This window comes from Castanea sativa, chromosome 1 (assembly GCF_040712315.1).
Source record: "Castanea sativa cultivar Marrone di Chiusa Pesio chromosome 1, ASM4071231v1".
Lineage (NCBI taxonomy): Eukaryota > Viridiplantae > Streptophyta > Magnoliopsida > Fagales > Fagaceae > Castanea > Castanea sativa.
Window position 1 is genome coordinate 27,082,002 of NC_134013.1, and position 16,352 is coordinate 27,098,353.

A 16,352-nucleotide genomic window follows, 5' to 3' on the forward strand; every position below is an offset into this window, starting at 1 on the left:
ATTAAAATTATTTTTATAATCAAAACTTAACAAAGGGTGAAACTCTATATCTCTAATAAGTCTAACTTAAACTCAAGTTTAAACGTTAATAATTTATATAAAAACAAAAAATTATGATAGGACTCAAAAAAACAAAAAAAACTCATGTTGATAATCGTGGCAGATAAAGCATCTTTATTTTTTTTTGAGAAAAATAAAAAATGCAACCTATGTCTTTCAACTTAGAGAACGATAAATTTCTATTTGGTATGTTATATATAAATTTGTTGAATTTGATTTAGTTTTGAAGTAGAATTTAAAGATTCTTTAAATTTTGAAGTTAAGTCTTGGAGTTTTTGATATTTGTTTGGATTATTATTATTATTATTATTATTTTTTTTTCAGAAAGTCTATTTACATTTTACGCGCAATAAACAGATCAGTTGGAGATGAAATAGTAATGACTCACCACGTGTCCGGGGATGTAATATGGTGGGCAACCAACTACTGAGTCAATCGATACGCCCAAGGATCCATCACTAAAATGAACGGTGATGAATACTATTCCTTTTATAAAACAAACTGACGCAGACGCTATTGGATAGTTTGGAGTTTACGATTTTGCGTCGACAATCGGTCCCGATGATTTGTCTTCTTCTTTCTTCTTCAACTTTCCAAATTTCGTTTCAGGTAATTCTCATCTCCGATTTTGAATTCTTTCTCTCTGTTGAATTCTCCCTTCTTTCTGTTTGGTTACCGAGAAAACCAACCAAATCACCGACCATTTGAATTATGCTATATGAAAAATTGTGACATCCTAATGTAATACTGAAAAAATGGCTTCTGTTTAGCTTTCTCAGCAAGTGGAACACTTAGGGTTTCGTGTTGTTTCTGATCAATCGCTTTGCAATTTTGCAGCCACGGTGATTAGCTATGGCAGTAGCCGAAGATGCAGAACAGGAGGTTGCACCACAGAACAAGAAACCACCTACTGAGGATGAGAAGAGGTACATTGTGTGTGTGTGTGTGTGTGAGTGTAATTCTATGCGATGTTACATTACTCCATATATTTTCACTGAAGTACTTTTGAGAAATCTGTTGCTGGAATTGCATTATCTCATTGTGCCTTTCATGCTTGCCAAGTATCGTGATGATCGGAAATTAATAACTTTCTCATTATAAAATGTTTAAATTTGAAGTAAAAAACGGTGAGTTTGTAGAATGGATAAGAATCGTTGGGTTTTCAAAATATTAATCCTATAAAGAAGCTATGGACTGGTGTGACATTGCAAAGAGTTACTTGCACCATGTATAACTTGATCCTAACCTCGTTATTTTGAGTGAAATGCTATTTTAAACTTGTTTTTATTTTGCGATGGAAAGGAGAAAGAAAATTGTGCCTGGAAGTTTGATGAAAGCTTTGATAAGACCTGGTGGGGGTGATTCAAGGCCTTCAGATGGTGATCAGGTATTCATTTATTTTGCTCTAGTTCTGCTTGATTGCTCTTTTTAATCTTAAACGTTTGTGACCCGTTTAACTGGCAGTACTATATATGCTCAATTTGGGAATCTCAGTGACAGTAAATGATTTAATTTATATATTTAAAGCCTGTTTAATGGACATTCTTGCAATTGAAATGATGTCTTATACTACTCGAGTGGCTGTATTATCATTGGGAACTTGGGCTATTGGTGGTCATAGTTGGGAAGTGAAGCCAGAAAAATCTAAGTTGGTTTATAAATTTTTCAGGTCATATATCATTGCACCATTCGAACATTGGATGGAGTTGTTGTTGAATCTACTAGATCAGAAAATGGAGGTCAGTATGATTTTATGCATCTAAGCACATTCTGGCAAAACTAGAAAAAACACTTTTTATCTATTTTCCTGGTTATATGGTATATTTATTTTCAAAATTTATTGCCTTTTTATCCTATGCCCACTGATGCCAACATGATCAGCTATTTTTGTATCATCTCGCTTAGGCTGCTCTATACTCTTGTGATCAGTGTACAAAACACATGGTTAATGATGGCTTTAACCCTTGCATTTGAGTTCTTTGCTCCATGTGTTAGGGTTCCCCCCCCCCCCCCCCCCCCCCTTCCTCTCCAAAGGCGCCTCCAACATATTTCTAGTTAACTTTATATAATTGTGTTTGTTACTTCTCATTTAGCCTGTAATGGATGTACTGAAGTTGTGGAGGAAAGTTGTACCTTGGCCTCCTACACAATATCGAGAATTCCTACTTTAATAATTTGGCCTTGACTAAATTAATTTCAATGTTAAAATGCCTTCTGCTACAGTTATTGTCTGGATTAAATATTTACTTCTATGTGACAGGCAGGGGTACCCCAATAAGACATGTTTTGGGCAAAAGCAAGATGATAGTGGGATTGCTAGAAGGAATGCCAACAATGTTAAAGGGTGAAGTGGCAATGGTAATGCTTTCTTAGTTTCCTGAACTCTCTTTATAGCACAAAAGAATTGGCAAAAGATATGACAAAGAATGGAGCAAATTAGTCATTATGTTATTTACACATTGCATATTTAAAGAAAAGCATGTGGCTTTTTTTAATCCATTAATTTTTCATTTTTAGCTGGCATATCTGACAATTTTCCTGGAAAAAGACCTTCTACAACGGACAAGTTTAATAAAAATAAATAAAAGAAAAATACAGAATTTGTTTGGGGGTGAAAATTAATTTTATTGATGGTTTGATTATGCTGGTATATTTTACTTTATCAAAATCAAAAAAAATTATTCTTGTATACATAACTTACTTCAAGGTGGTAATGTTGTCTCAGTTCAAGATGAAACCTCAAGTGCACTATGGTGAGGATGATTGTCCAGTTTCGGTTGTCAATGAATTTCCGAAGGATGATGAACTTCATTTTGAGATTGAGATGATAGATTTCTTCAAAGCCAAGGCAAGAGTGTCCACTTTCAATTCTTTATCATAGGCATGATGCATGTTATTATTCTTTAAAATCATAACATGTTGAACTGTACTTCTGGCATGCCACACGTTTTGATTTCATTATTACATGGGGTTATTATTTTCAATTTCAATCCTGTTCATTAGAATTTATTCAAGATCACTGACCTCCAAAATTGGTGGGCCTTAATATCTGAAATCCAACATTGGTATATTTTGACCAACATTATACCTAATTTTGATATTTTAGATCTAAGGAGTAGTTTAATAATGGTATCCAACTTTCATGAAGATTCCTTCTGGTGTTACCTCTCTAACAACACACACAGTGTTTCCCCACAACCCCATTTTCTGTCTTTCCATCATATTCTACTTTTGAAGAAAAAAAAAATTGCATGCATCTTCTCTTAAAATTTAGATCTAATCATGATTTTCATTAATGTGTTGATTTTCAGGTTGTAAGTGATGATTTGGGAGTTGTAAAGAAGGTATTGGCAACTGTATGAATTGTTGCATTACTGTAATTTTGATAGGAACATTTTCTTATTATGTTAAGTTCTTTTTGGTTGGGGGATGGAAAAGTGGGGGATAGAAAAATAAATTTTGTTTTCCCTAACGTGTTTGGTTGGGAGGATGAAAAGTAAAGAGATGGAAATCTCTTTTATTTGGTTGAGAGAAAAAAAATAGAGGATATAAAATTTAGTTTGTATAAATTTACTCTCACTGGCATAAAAAAATGAATAGTTTATAAGAAAAAAAAAAACTTAACATGGAGGTTAAATAAAAAACATACAGTGGGTTAAAAAAAAAAAGGTGCACAGTAGATGGGTAATTTCCCATCTACACCCTCTCCTCCCCCCATGTTCTCCCCAAATCAGGGGGAGATGCAATTTTGGTGGGCCTAGGGAGAAAACACATGGGCCCCACCATAATCACCCCCTTCCCCCTCCCAACCAAACAACCCTCAAAACCAAAATCCTCCCTATTTTCCCCTTGCACTTATCCATCCTCCTCCGATAATCACCCCAACCAAATGACCCCTTAGGGAGTTATATTGTGAATCTGATATGCTTCTAAATGATGAAAACAGTGAAAATTTTATCATGATTAATCTCCTACACTATTTTGTCTGCATAAGAAGGCTGTTTCTATTCTGTTGGATGCTCACAGAGCTTTTAAATTTGTTTGTGTTTTTTAACTTCCTTTTTTGGTTCACTAATGAGTATCTGTTCTGAATTGTTAAATTGCCTCATTATTCTTATATTGAACTGAAAGAAGAATCCTGAGGACATTCTCATCTGCTATATTATTGGGTCTAGGATAATATTTTTGAATATTTTCTTGTTAGATCGTAGAATTGAGGGAACAAAAATTCAATATGGTGAACAAGTTTTTCATTAGTTATTTTAATACATGTTTTGCACCAAATGGAAATAAAATTACACGTGAGTGGATGTTCTGTATCTTGTAATATTCATGATTTTAATCCCTTGTCCATAAAAATAAATGTGATGTCGGTATCACTTTTTTTTTTTTTGGGTAAGTAATGCAATAACTATAGTGTTAAGAGAATCCTACATGAACAGGTAATAAATGAAGGGCAGGGTTGGGAATCACCAAGGGAACCTTATGAAGTAAAAGCTTGGTAGGAACTTATTCTTGCTCATATATATATATATATATATATTTGTGTATGTATTCGCTGCTGTATTTTTGTTAAACTGCCAATTGGAATGCTTGAAGTATCTAGTTGAGTATGATTGTTTCCAGGATTTCTGCAAAGACTGGTGATGGCAAATTGATTCTGTCACATATGGAAGGAGAACCATATTTCTTTACTTTTGGAAAATCTGAGGTGAGTAAGACATCTCTTGTAATTTACTTCTTCGATTTGCTTGGTGTGCTTAATTTTCTTAGTGAAATAATGTGCATTATTAGAATTTTCTGACATGTGTAATATTTGCTGAGTTTTATATTTTCTATCTCTGTTTTAATTCAACATACTGTACTTATTTGTTGAGATAAACTTGGGAAAATATTTAATTTTTTAGCCGAATAGAAAACTATCTCCATTTGGCATAGCTTTAGAGGGAACTACTATTTTTTCCTGTCCTGTAATTTATGCTCCTTTTTTATATGGTTTTCATCATTGTTCATGTATAAATTAGGTACCTAAAGGTCTTGAGATGGGAATTGGAACAATGGCACGTGGAGAGAAGGCAGTAGTATATGTCACCAGTCAGTACCTAACTCAATCCCCATTGATCCCTGTGATAGAAAGTTTTGAAGAAGTACACTTTGAGGTGGAGCTTGTCCACTTCATTCAGGTCTGAGTTTCTTCCTCCTTGCAAATCATAGAGTTCCTTAATCTATCTGTATGTAAATCTTTGTTGTAACAAGTGAGGTCTTGAACTTACAAGTCTTTAATTTGCAACTACTTAATAGTTTAGTGGATTAGAGATGATGTCTTTTCTTGCAAAGGTGTATCACATGTTTTAACAGGAACAACTTGTTCTCTTCTTTCCTGAATCTAATGAGTCGTTCAGAATATTTTGTCATGTGCTTCAAGGTGAAAAATTAAATGATAAATATCCCCATTTAAGGTGAAATATTAGGCATCGTTTGGTAACTGTTCTGGTTTTAAAAACAAAAACTCTTTGTGCTTTAAAAAACATGTTTGGCTTAGATGTTCTTTGCAAACAAATTTCAGAAAGCAAAGATGCAATATCAGGGGAAAATAGTGAACATCTTTTTGATTGTTTCCAAGAAAGTTGGTTTGGGAACACCTGAAAACACTGAGAAAACTGCTCACTTGAGTGTCCAGTGCAATTTACCACGGGTCATATGAAAATGCTCTTTCCCTATCTTCTTGCCCTAATCAAGTAATCAACAAAGGTGAAGCTGCTCCTGTTGATTTCACCTTCATAGTCTTTTACACTCCTAGCGATTTTCCTTAATTTATTTTTTAATATCTTCTCCTCTTTCTCCATTATCTAGTTTTAAATTGATTTAACCCCCTTCCTTTTTCCCCTTTTCTGCTCAATTAATCATTTCAATATCTTCTCCATTTTCATTTCGATGGTATCCAGTTGTTCAGAACAGTTTGCCATATCCTTTAGTCCGTTGTATTCCTTTGTTTAAATGGTTGTAATTCTTGAATCGGTTTGTTACCAGAAGATTGATAATGAAGCAAAGGTGTTACAATTGTAGATTGATTCTCTAAGTTAAGTTTCATAAATTCTCAATTTCAATTGAATCAGTTGTTATGCAGTCCACCATTAGGAGAGTTGAACACTAATTACAATTATTCCAAACATGTTCTTTGTTTTTGGTCCTCTGAACACTGTTTTCCTGTTGTATTTTGACTTAAAAACATTAGAAAACTGTTGTTCATTTTTATTCCAAAACACAGATTTCTGAGGTCAGTGTTTTTTTTTCTTTTTTTGGAAAACATTACCAAACAAGTTCTTAGGTTCTTTCTTTCAGTCTGAAGTCTTATTTTATGATGCTTTATTTATTTATCTTACTGTTCTATTTCTATATCACATGTCATGTAGTTTGATTCAGTATTTATCAAGTTCACCCCCAGATATCAGGCAAAAGAACCTAGCTGGATTTGTAATGAAAAAGGTGATTTTGTTTATGCATTGACAGGTGCGGGACATGCTTGGAGATGGGCGCCTAATAAAACGCCGAATTCGTGATGGGAAAGGTTGGGTTTCAGAATTTTCTCTTTTCCCATTAGGATTAGTATTTGTTGGTAACATTTTTTTGTTGTTGATAAGTACGACTAAGGGATCTACATGATTTTTCTATTTTTACATAGTTTAGGTTCCATTTACTGCTTTCATTTGAGCTTCTTTCCCTTTTCTCTCTATATTTCATTTTCTAGTAGTACTCTTCTACGATCTAATACATGCCTGTACTATTTATATTTATTATTTTATGAATCATAACATGATGCTTTTCTTAATTGTTTGGAACAATTAGGTGACTTTCCGATGGATTGCCCTCTTCATGACAGTCTATTACGTGTCCATTACAAGGGCATGCTTCTTGATGAAGAAAGGAGTGTCTTCTATGATACAAGAGTTGATAACAATGATCAGCCTTTGGAGTTCAGTTCTGGAGAAGGGCTTGTGAGTGTATAGATAATTCTATCTTTTTTTCTTTTTTTTTTCCAAGTGGTGAATCTATTCACATCGAATATATATATATGATGAAGAAAGGAGTGTCTTCTATGATACAAGAGTTGATAACAATGATCAGCCTTTGGAGTTCAGTTCTGGAGAAGGGCTTGTGAGTGTATAGATAATTCTATATATATATATTTTTTTTTTCAAGTGGTGAATCTATTCACATCGAATATATATATATATTGTCTTTTTCAAAGCATTGATGATCAAATTATCATATCAATCAACCAACCACCAATGCCCCATCACACAAATTTCACAAAGTTGTTCTAAGCCCTTGCTTCTGCAATTCAATTCAATTGAATGAAAATCTAGTTTTGTATGCCAGGTACCCGAGGGCTTTGAAATGTGTGTTCGTTTGATGCTGCCTGGTGAGATAGCTCTTGTCACATGTCCACCTGATTATGCATACGACAAGTTCCCAAGGTTACTTTCAAAAATCTAGTTTACCTTCTTTGATAGTTACTGTTTTGCCAAAAAATGTATTTAGAGTAAAGCAGATTGAGAGTGTGATTATTGTTTTTATCCTCAATTCATCATGTCCGTCTTCTTCTTTCTTCCACTTCAAATTTTATGACCAACTTTTTTCCCTATGCAACCAGGCCAGCTAATGTTCCTGAAGGTGCTCATGTTCAATGGGAAATTGAACTTCTTGGTTTTGAGATGCCAAAGGTAATCTATAAAATACCCTCTTTTTTTTGTTGTTGGGGGGGGGGGGGGGGTGGTTGGTTAAGAATGTGAGATATCTTCCTTTAAAAATAAATAAATAAATAAAGAAATGCACTTGATTCAAAATCTTTTTGAAATGGTTGTCATTGTTGCATATATTCTAAGATGGCTGTGGAAGTGCTATCGTTGACTATCAGACTAGTTTTTACTTACGGATGTGAACTTGTTGAGTGGTCATTTGGAATCTTGGATATCCAAAATATGAATCTATTTGATTTTTTTTTTTTGTTACCGCAAGAGGAAGAACAAAAACAAACAGGCTAGGGAACATTACAATCAATACAGATAGTAGAGGGGAATCTATCTAATTTTAAGTTGTCTTTTTCATCATATATAGAAACTATTCACGACAGGAAATTCCTATTAGATTTTGTTCTTCGAATGTGCTTTTGCCTTTAAAATTCTTTGGAAGTAGGTGCATATTGAGTGTTAATTATCACTTTTAAGTTGCTTTAAGAGAGTTGGACCTATAATCTAATTATGGTTGCTGCTATGAGTTTTGAGGTTCTTTCCTGATTGAACCATGATGTGGCGTTTGGTACTGGGTAATGTTTTAGGATTCCCAGGAATGATTAAAGATTCCCATGTTTGGTTGCAAATCACGCTAAAGAATCTGATGCTAAGGGAATCTAGATTCCCCCTTAAACCCCTCTCAGTAGGAATGTGGATTCCTTTTAAAACAAGTGGGAATCCAAATTCTCAAGTTTAAAGGAAATTGTATTTTTTATAAATTGATAATTTTAACCCTTTTAAGATTAAGCAATTGAGATAAAATATAAAGCAAATTATTTTGGATTAAACTCTTTTAAAAATTATTATTAAGAATAAAAGCATTTGAGAATTTAAATATTTATTTTTTTATTGTACTTGTCATTTTGAAATGTTAGACTATAATTTTAATGAATTTGTCATAATTAATAGTTTATATTTGGTTTTTCATTGTTTATTTAGAGGAAGTTTTTTTTAAGAAGACTTGGTAGTTAACATTAAAATCTAAGGATAGAATGGGAAAAATAAATTATTCATTTAGGATTCCTGGGAATAAACCAAACATTATCATCTCACATTCCTAGGAATTTTAAGAGATTCCCAATGAAACCAAACATAGGAATAGCTACGTTCTTAGGAATGTGATTCCTAGGAATCACGTTCCTAGGAATCTGGATGCCAAGAGTAATGTGGATTCCCTCGTACCAAATGCCACATGAGTGTTTCGGGATCTTTATCTGGGTTAATTGATGAAGCATCTGATACTTATATTGCGTCAATTTTATACCATTTACATGATTTGAATCCACATTGCAGGATTGGACTGGTTTGAACTTCAAAAGTATAATGGATGATGCAGAGAAGATAAGACTCACAGTATGTTGTTAACTTGTAATTTTGCTGCATTTAGCTATCTAGCTAACACAACTTATTTGATGCTTGAAGCGCAAAGAAATATTGATTGAAATAAGTATTATTTAATTTTTTGGAAGTCAGTTATGTTTTTATTGGTCAATTGGATTTTGTTCTTGGTCTTAGTTTTTTTTTTGATAGGTTGTTCTTGGTCTTAGTTAATTATGTTATTCGTACTTAATTTTCTAGAGTAAAGATATTTTTGTAATTCAATAATTGGAATTTCTCAAGTAAATGAGAATTAGGGCTTCCTAAGTCAACTAGAGTTAGGGTTTGGTTTTAGTAGTTTATATAAAAAGAGTATTCTACTCCTATGGAGTTAGTTTACAGTTTGCTTGATTAATAAAAAAACTATCTTGGAAGTTTTCCAACAGTTTAGGGTTTACCTCAGCCAACCCTTGGTGCCAACTCCTAGGATATATTTTTATTGTTTTATGTTTTTCAATTTTTGTGTAGCATCAAAGTTTTGTTTTTGTTTTGCCTCACAATTTGGTATCAGGGCAAAATTCTGTACCATTTGAAGTATCGCTGTGGGTCACAGCTAGAATTGCAAAAGAAAAAATCACCCACCCTATCTGACACCAACTGTCTTCTTCCTTAACCATTCTGCCACCATCAACAAAACCTAAAACAATCACCATCTAGCCGTCGCAACCTAATCACCACAAGCTTGATCATCAATTCACGCCCAGGCCGAAACCTGTTCAACCACCAAATCCCTTACAGCGCAATCCACCAAAAAGCAAAATCAACAATCTTTGAAGACCCCAAAATAACAATCTCAAGCTTCCTTCAATCCGGCAACTTGTTTTCATCATCCCCAGTACAACCACCACTCCTAATGCCTGTTGCGAACCCCCTTCCCTCAACATTGATTGGTGACAAAGATTTCTCATGTTTTGGTCATTGCCCCTGGTCCATTACTGTCCCATCAGAAATTTTCATTGCCACCAAGTTTCCCCTGGAAGCCATGTTGCCCATTGTTGCCAAACCACGCCACTTCAAGGACCACCACAACACGAATCTGCTAGTATTGTCCCATCGTTGTTACCCTTGGTCCACGCACATTGCCTTGTTAAAACTTCGCCAGATTGCTTTGCACCACTTCCAACATCCCTGTGCTTCCCAGTTCCAACTTGCTATGTCCAAGAATTGTTGTCACTAGGGTATAAACCTCCGAAGTCACACATACCCCTTGGACAAAGACTTGACCTATATGAAAACCTTGTCTCTGGGCCTGACCCACTTAAACAGAAAACTTAAAAGCCCTTAAATCTGACTCATATATAAATAAGCCATGTCAAGCGTAGTTTTGCTTGACCTGATAATAAAATTAAAAAAAAAAAAAAAAAACTTAAAACCATTAAAAAAACCCTTTTACCTGACCTAGCCGAACCCAAACACACCACCAGTTGCCACTTTTGATAAATCTACCATGGACCAAACCCTAGAGAAGCTCGTGAAAATTGTCTAGAACATATTTGCAAAGTTAGATAAGCACATTAGAAGGTATGACCAACAGAATATCTGATTAGACATAATGATAGCTTCCATCCAAGGGCTGCCCAATAACCTTGAAGGTGAAGTTTCATAAATTGAGACAATGATGATGGGCCACCAAAACTTTTTGCTGAAATAGAAGTACAAGCAAATGTTGCTTTAACTTTAGTGCTAAAGACTAAACTGTAAGGTGAAATATTTGAACTAAATGTGTAGCAGATATAATAAAGCCTGTTGAAGAGAAAGATAAATCACTTATCACAGTGAAGGAAGATTTCTCACTACTTGATGAGGAGAAAGTTCCGCAAGGGTGCACATATGGAATATGAGTTTGATGCATTTGTTATTGATCAATCCTTTGTTATTGATCAATCCTCTAAGGTGCATGAAGATAAAAAGCTGGATGAAGTGGAAACTTAGATACAATGTTGCCTTTTGTGGTTCAAGATAAGGCTCTAATGGTTGCAATGCTTATTCCACATATTGTTTTGTAATTCTAGAAGAATTCAATGATTTGGTGGAAGATAAGCCTTCTTTTTTCTCAGTGCTATCAAAGGTGATTCCAGAACTAAAGCAAGTATCTAGAGCCATAATCCTTAACATTCAAGACTTCAAAACTTTTTTTTTAATAAGTATGGGAGAATGATAGGTGAAGCGCAAATTTATTAATTGAGACTTCCCAAGTCAATTAGAATTAGGGTTTACTAACTAGAATTAGGTTTAGTTTAAGTAGTCTGTATAAGCATGGTATTGTACTTTTATGGAGACAATTTACTATTTTCTTGATTTATAATGCAACATTTTGGTGTTGCTGACTCCTAGTTGAATTTTTATTTTATTTTCAATTTTGGCTTTGCATCAAGTTCTGGTTTTGTCCTATGTCATTACCACACCAAACTTGCATATGTTCAATGGTTGCACATGTGTGCCCAGTTGTCTATCGATAGAGCCCCATGTTTTCGATAGAACCCCATGTTTAATCCTTGTTCTGTGATGACGAATCCCATTAAATATTGTTTGGTGAGCATTTTTCTTAGGACAATAGGACGAAGGCAAGTTAGATCTTTGATGCTATTGTTCATTGTCAGGGGAACAGGCTATTCAAAGAAGGAAAATTTGAACTTGCTAAGGCAAAGTATGAGAAGGTATTATGTTCTTCCCCTTATATTGAGTAATTTTGTTGGATTGACCATTCTGTTCCATGCTTTTGGTAGACATAATCTTTCAAAAGGGAAACTTGCATTAGTCTCATCCAACTTTTTGGGATGAAATTGTTTTTTCATGTTGAAATCTATATAATGTATTAACGTGGAAGCTCAATAATAAAGGATTAAGATAATTCACTCTAATTTTGTGCCAAGTACCCCAAATTAGAATTCGAGTCCCCTTTAATTTTTTGCCAATTATATCTCCAATTTAAAACTTCTTTAACCCATTTTGAAACTATTTTTATACCATTTATGACTACTTCAAGTCCATTTATAGGTACTTCCAACCCATTTGAAACTATTTCAAGCAATTCAAAGTCACTTTCAACTGTTTGAAACTAATACAAATTCAAGACCAAAACTTATCATGGACTCAAGTATAAACTTCAATGAAAAATTTAGCATGTTCCATATAACCAACTATGCCTTTTCAATAGATTCTCTTAATGACTAAATTTCATTACTTATTGGATGATCATGATACTTCCCAGAAATTGAAATTCTTGATCAACAAAGGAACAATATCACCATTTTTGTTCAATAAGATACCAAAGTGGTGGATTAGTAACACTTTTCTCCCAGGATCTGTTGCACGCAAGGGATTATATGGAACTTATGTGTGAATGATCTGAACTGCCTAAACAAGAATTCTTGAACAGTGAACAACCAGAGCTAGTACTCACTACATCAAAAAAATTCCATTAATGAAAGATGTAAATCCATTGGAAAATAAAAAATAAGCATGTAGGATGAATGGTTGTTCTTGATGCATATAAATATAGCATGCAATCTAATTACCTTATTTCCTCTATGGGGGAGAGAAAATTGAGGAACCCCCGAATATTGGTAAGATCAAAACTATATCACTCAGGAATCAAATCAACCATTTGTACGATTCTTTGATAGAAAGAGATCACAAAAAGGGTATGTTGTTGACGTTTTTGAAACAATTAAAAATCACCAAAGTAAACTCTAAACCTGATGATTCAAAGAAATGATAAAGAATCCTAGAACATGGAAATGTGTATATAATTTAAATATAGCAAATATAAAAGTATAGAATCCTTTTCATAGCTCGTAGATAATTTGACAAGCCAATGATATTTTTCTGTGTCATGAATGATGTAATAAAAATTAATATAATTCATTGCATGACAATTTAAAAAACTACATTAAGAAACTTTCATAATAAAATTAAAAATTACAATGCACCTGTGCATATATAGGGGTTACAAGCTATTTTAATAATCATTTTAGTTACCATAATTGTTGATAGCTAGCAATCCTGTTTCCCAGTTTGGCTAGTATTTATTCTGTGGTCAAAGAAACTTTTATGTGATAATTTGGTTTGTGTGACCTAGAATATTTAAGGCTTTCAGGGGATCTATGTCCTGGCATTTAATGCCTTGGAAACAGTTGATTTTGCATGTCTTTATCAACAAAAGTTCTTAACTAATTTTTCTTATAAATTAAGAAAATTTGTAGATTCTGTTAATAGTAAACATATTCCTCTGAATCAAGAACTAGAATTTCTGCTCTAATATATTTAAAACATATCAATTGTGCTTTCAAGTTGTCATATATTACTGTATGTTAGTTGCTATACAGGTACTTCGGGAATTTAACCATGTCAATCCACAAGATGATGACGAAGGGAAGGAGTTTGTAAATGCCAGAGTAAGTTTCTTTTTTGTTCCTTCCATTTAAGATGTAATGGAGCTGCGATTGTTTGATTCTTGATTTTCTCATTTTCTACCACTTTAGCACTCTATGTTCAAGTTGGTTAACTTTGTATCTGAGATCAATTGTCCTTTTGTATTTTTTTGAAGAATCTATTACATTTGAATGTGGCTGCATGCCAACTGAAAGTGGGAGAATGCAGAAAGTCCATCGAGACCTGCAATAAGGTATGTGTAGTCGCTTCAAGATGTGAGTAGGCATGTTTGTTTTATCGGGGAAAACTGTGATGAAACCAGAGCTTAGCATGTGCAATTATAATAAAGGAGTATAAAATTTCTTATGTTACCTATCAAAAAAAAAAGGAGTCACCATTTATTGAACAAATAAACCATTGCATATAAGTTTGGGGCAAGAAAAAGAGTCCTGCATCCATTCGTCTCCCTTTTGGGAAGACAGTGATAAGATGTGTGTGGAGCTTGATCTACTGTCTCGGTTAAATTGGTCCCCCAGCCCAATGATGTCCGTACAATTTTGATAAGAAAATATATTGATACTGCCGTCTGTGGGGGTGTCCATACAATTTTGGGGGGTATTTCTTGATTTAAGAGCGCATTAGAATCCCTAGTACTTCAGTAGTTTTACTCGTGTATGCCCTAGTAACAGCGGAATAGGGTGTTATATATACCTATGATCACTATAACTTATTTTGGTAAACCATCATAATAAAAAACTGGACCAACTCCTTCTATGTAACCTTAGTTTGGGTGAAACACACAATTGGTCGGGGATCACGTCTTATGAAGCGGAGGTCATTAATTTGAACCTCTCCTTTCGCCCTCCCCTTGGGACCACACTTTCTAAGAATGAAAAGTTTTGGGTGAACCATGTAAATCTGGTCTTCTTGTGTGTGCTTTGATCTTTTCTTTTGATTTTATTTTTGTTGTTTGCTCCTCACAGATATCAAGTTAGGTTTCTCATTTCCTAACGGATAATTATATATAAGTTGTTAACAATTAAGTGCTTGGGCTGCAAACAAGAAATACTTTAGCTTTCGCTTTATCACCCTCTAATGTTATACATGACAATTAACCTTGGTAGCTTTAATTGATTGGTGAATGAATGGAAACAGTATCTGATGAGTTGTAATTAATTAGAAAATTCTTCCATCTGAATTTCAAAGAAACTTAGCATGCTTATAAGTATTAAACTGTCGTTGTGTTGTAGATGTTTAACTGGTTTTTGTAACTGCTCTCACAGGCCAAGGTTGATTATCTTGAGTTTTGTTTTTGATATATTTTCCTGATGGAACGACGTAGGTCTTAGATGCAAACCCTGCACACGTAAAGGCTCTTTACCGTCGTGGAATGGCCTACATGGCAGCTGGAGATTTTGAGGAAGCAAGGGGTGATTTCAAAATGGTAATGCTTATTATTTACCTTTGTAGTTGAGCATTAAATTCTGGACCCTATTATAAAAGTTGTTTCTGGATGCTACTAGATGATGAAAGTCGACAAGTTATCTGAAGCTGATGCAACAGCTGCTCTTCTTAAACTAAAGCAGAAGGAGCAGGTGGGTTGAAACACCATCAAATTTCCTATTTACAAATTGATATGGAGTTTAAATGCTTTATACCGTACTATATGTCATCATAATTGATATGCAGGAAGTTGAGAAGAAGGCTCGGAAACAATTTAAAGGATTATTTGACAAGAAACCAGGGGAAATTGCTATTGCTGGATCCGAAGAGAGAGAAGATAATGACACAGGTGAAAACCCTAACAATTTTGATAAGGAGGATTCGGATGAAAATAATTCAGAGGAATCACGTGAAGCTGAAGCTGAGGCTGATCAAATGGGTTGGTTCTCCCGCATCTGGCCTACTGGTGGAAGACTATTTTCAGCTCTTGGGCTGCAAAGATGTTCTATATTATGATTTTTGTAGCAAACTAATCCTGGGGTTAGGACATCTTACTTGTGATCCATTGGCTACAGTGGAGCTGGGGATAGTACAAGAAATATCATAGTGTAGTTACCATATATATACCAAGAAATAGAAAGTAGCAAATAAATGATTATCCTATCCGTCTTTGGCACTTTTTAGATTTATGTATTCGAATAAGAACTGGTAGTGGTAGATAGATTTCAGAGCTGGGTGACAGATTTCTTCGTCTTCTACTAGTTTAAGAATTCTTATTAAACTCCTAAATACCAGATACCTTGAATTTGTAAATTAGTAAATTACTCCGTACAATTTTTTGACATGGGCTAAAATACCCTAACAACATTTTCAACAATTACACAATCATGTCTACCCAAAAATACTTTAAAAAGGGATTTTGAAGCAGAGATTGTTAACTCTCCTCTACCAATGTTGGAATTTTCATTGTCATAAATATTGGTCAGAATTAGGCCCGCTTAATGTATTTTGGGATCTAAAGTGGTAACTTTATGTGAGTCGTTTTTTTTTTTACAAATATATAATAATTAAACAGTATTTACTTATCTTTTAATATCTTAATATTTTTACTATTTAAAATCTAGTTTTCTTGTTTTTTGAGATACAAAATTGCTAATGAAGTTTTGTATTCAAGTTCACTAACACTTTTCAATTGATTTTTTTACCATTTAAAATCTAGTTTTCTTGTTTTTTAAGATACAAAATAGCTAATGAAGTTTTTGTATTCAAGTTCACTTAACACTTTTCAATTGATATTATGATCAA

General features: G+C 33.9%; 1 protein-coding gene across 1 annotated transcript; it reads left to right on the forward strand.

Annotated features, from left to right (window-relative positions):
• Nucleotides 1-529: 529 nt before the first annotated feature.
• LOC142618474 (peptidyl-prolyl cis-trans isomerase PASTICCINO1-like) lies at nucleotides 530-15,788 on the forward strand. Its single transcript, XM_075791418.1, has 21 exons — nucleotides 530-669; nucleotides 898-986; nucleotides 1,363-1,447; nucleotides 1,730-1,799; nucleotides 2,321-2,418; nucleotides 2,786-2,908; nucleotides 3,372-3,404; nucleotides 4,503-4,561; nucleotides 4,687-4,771; nucleotides 5,085-5,243; nucleotides 6,571-6,628; nucleotides 6,907-7,055; nucleotides 7,441-7,538; nucleotides 7,715-7,784; nucleotides 9,147-9,206; nucleotides 11,831-11,887; nucleotides 13,559-13,627; nucleotides 13,780-13,857; nucleotides 14,947-15,048; nucleotides 15,128-15,199; nucleotides 15,294-15,788. Exons 2-21 carry the CDS (start codon nucleotides 913-915, stop codon nucleotides 15,561-15,563), a joined length of 1,869 nt encoding a protein of 622 aa, XP_075647533.1. The 5' UTR covers nucleotides 530-669; nucleotides 898-912; the 3' UTR covers nucleotides 15,564-15,788.
• Nucleotides 15,789-16,352: the final 564 nt, after the last annotated feature.

What these genes read in the sequence shown, in the direction of transcription:
- LOC142618474 (XM_075791418.1), top strand. Translation starts at nt 913, where the DNA reads ATGGCAGTAGCCGAAGATGCAGAACAGGAGGTTGCACCACAGAACAAG. An exon ending in TCAGTTCTGGAGAAGGGCTT is followed by an intron (nt 7,056 to 7,440) that starts GTGAGTGTATAG and finishes TTTGTATGCCAG; the next exon opens with GTACCCGAGGGCTTTGAAAT. An exon ending in TTGGTTTTGAGATGCCAAAG is followed by an intron (nt 7,785 to 9,146) that starts GTAATCTATAAA and finishes TCCACATTGCAG; the next exon opens with GATTGGACTGGTTTGAACTT.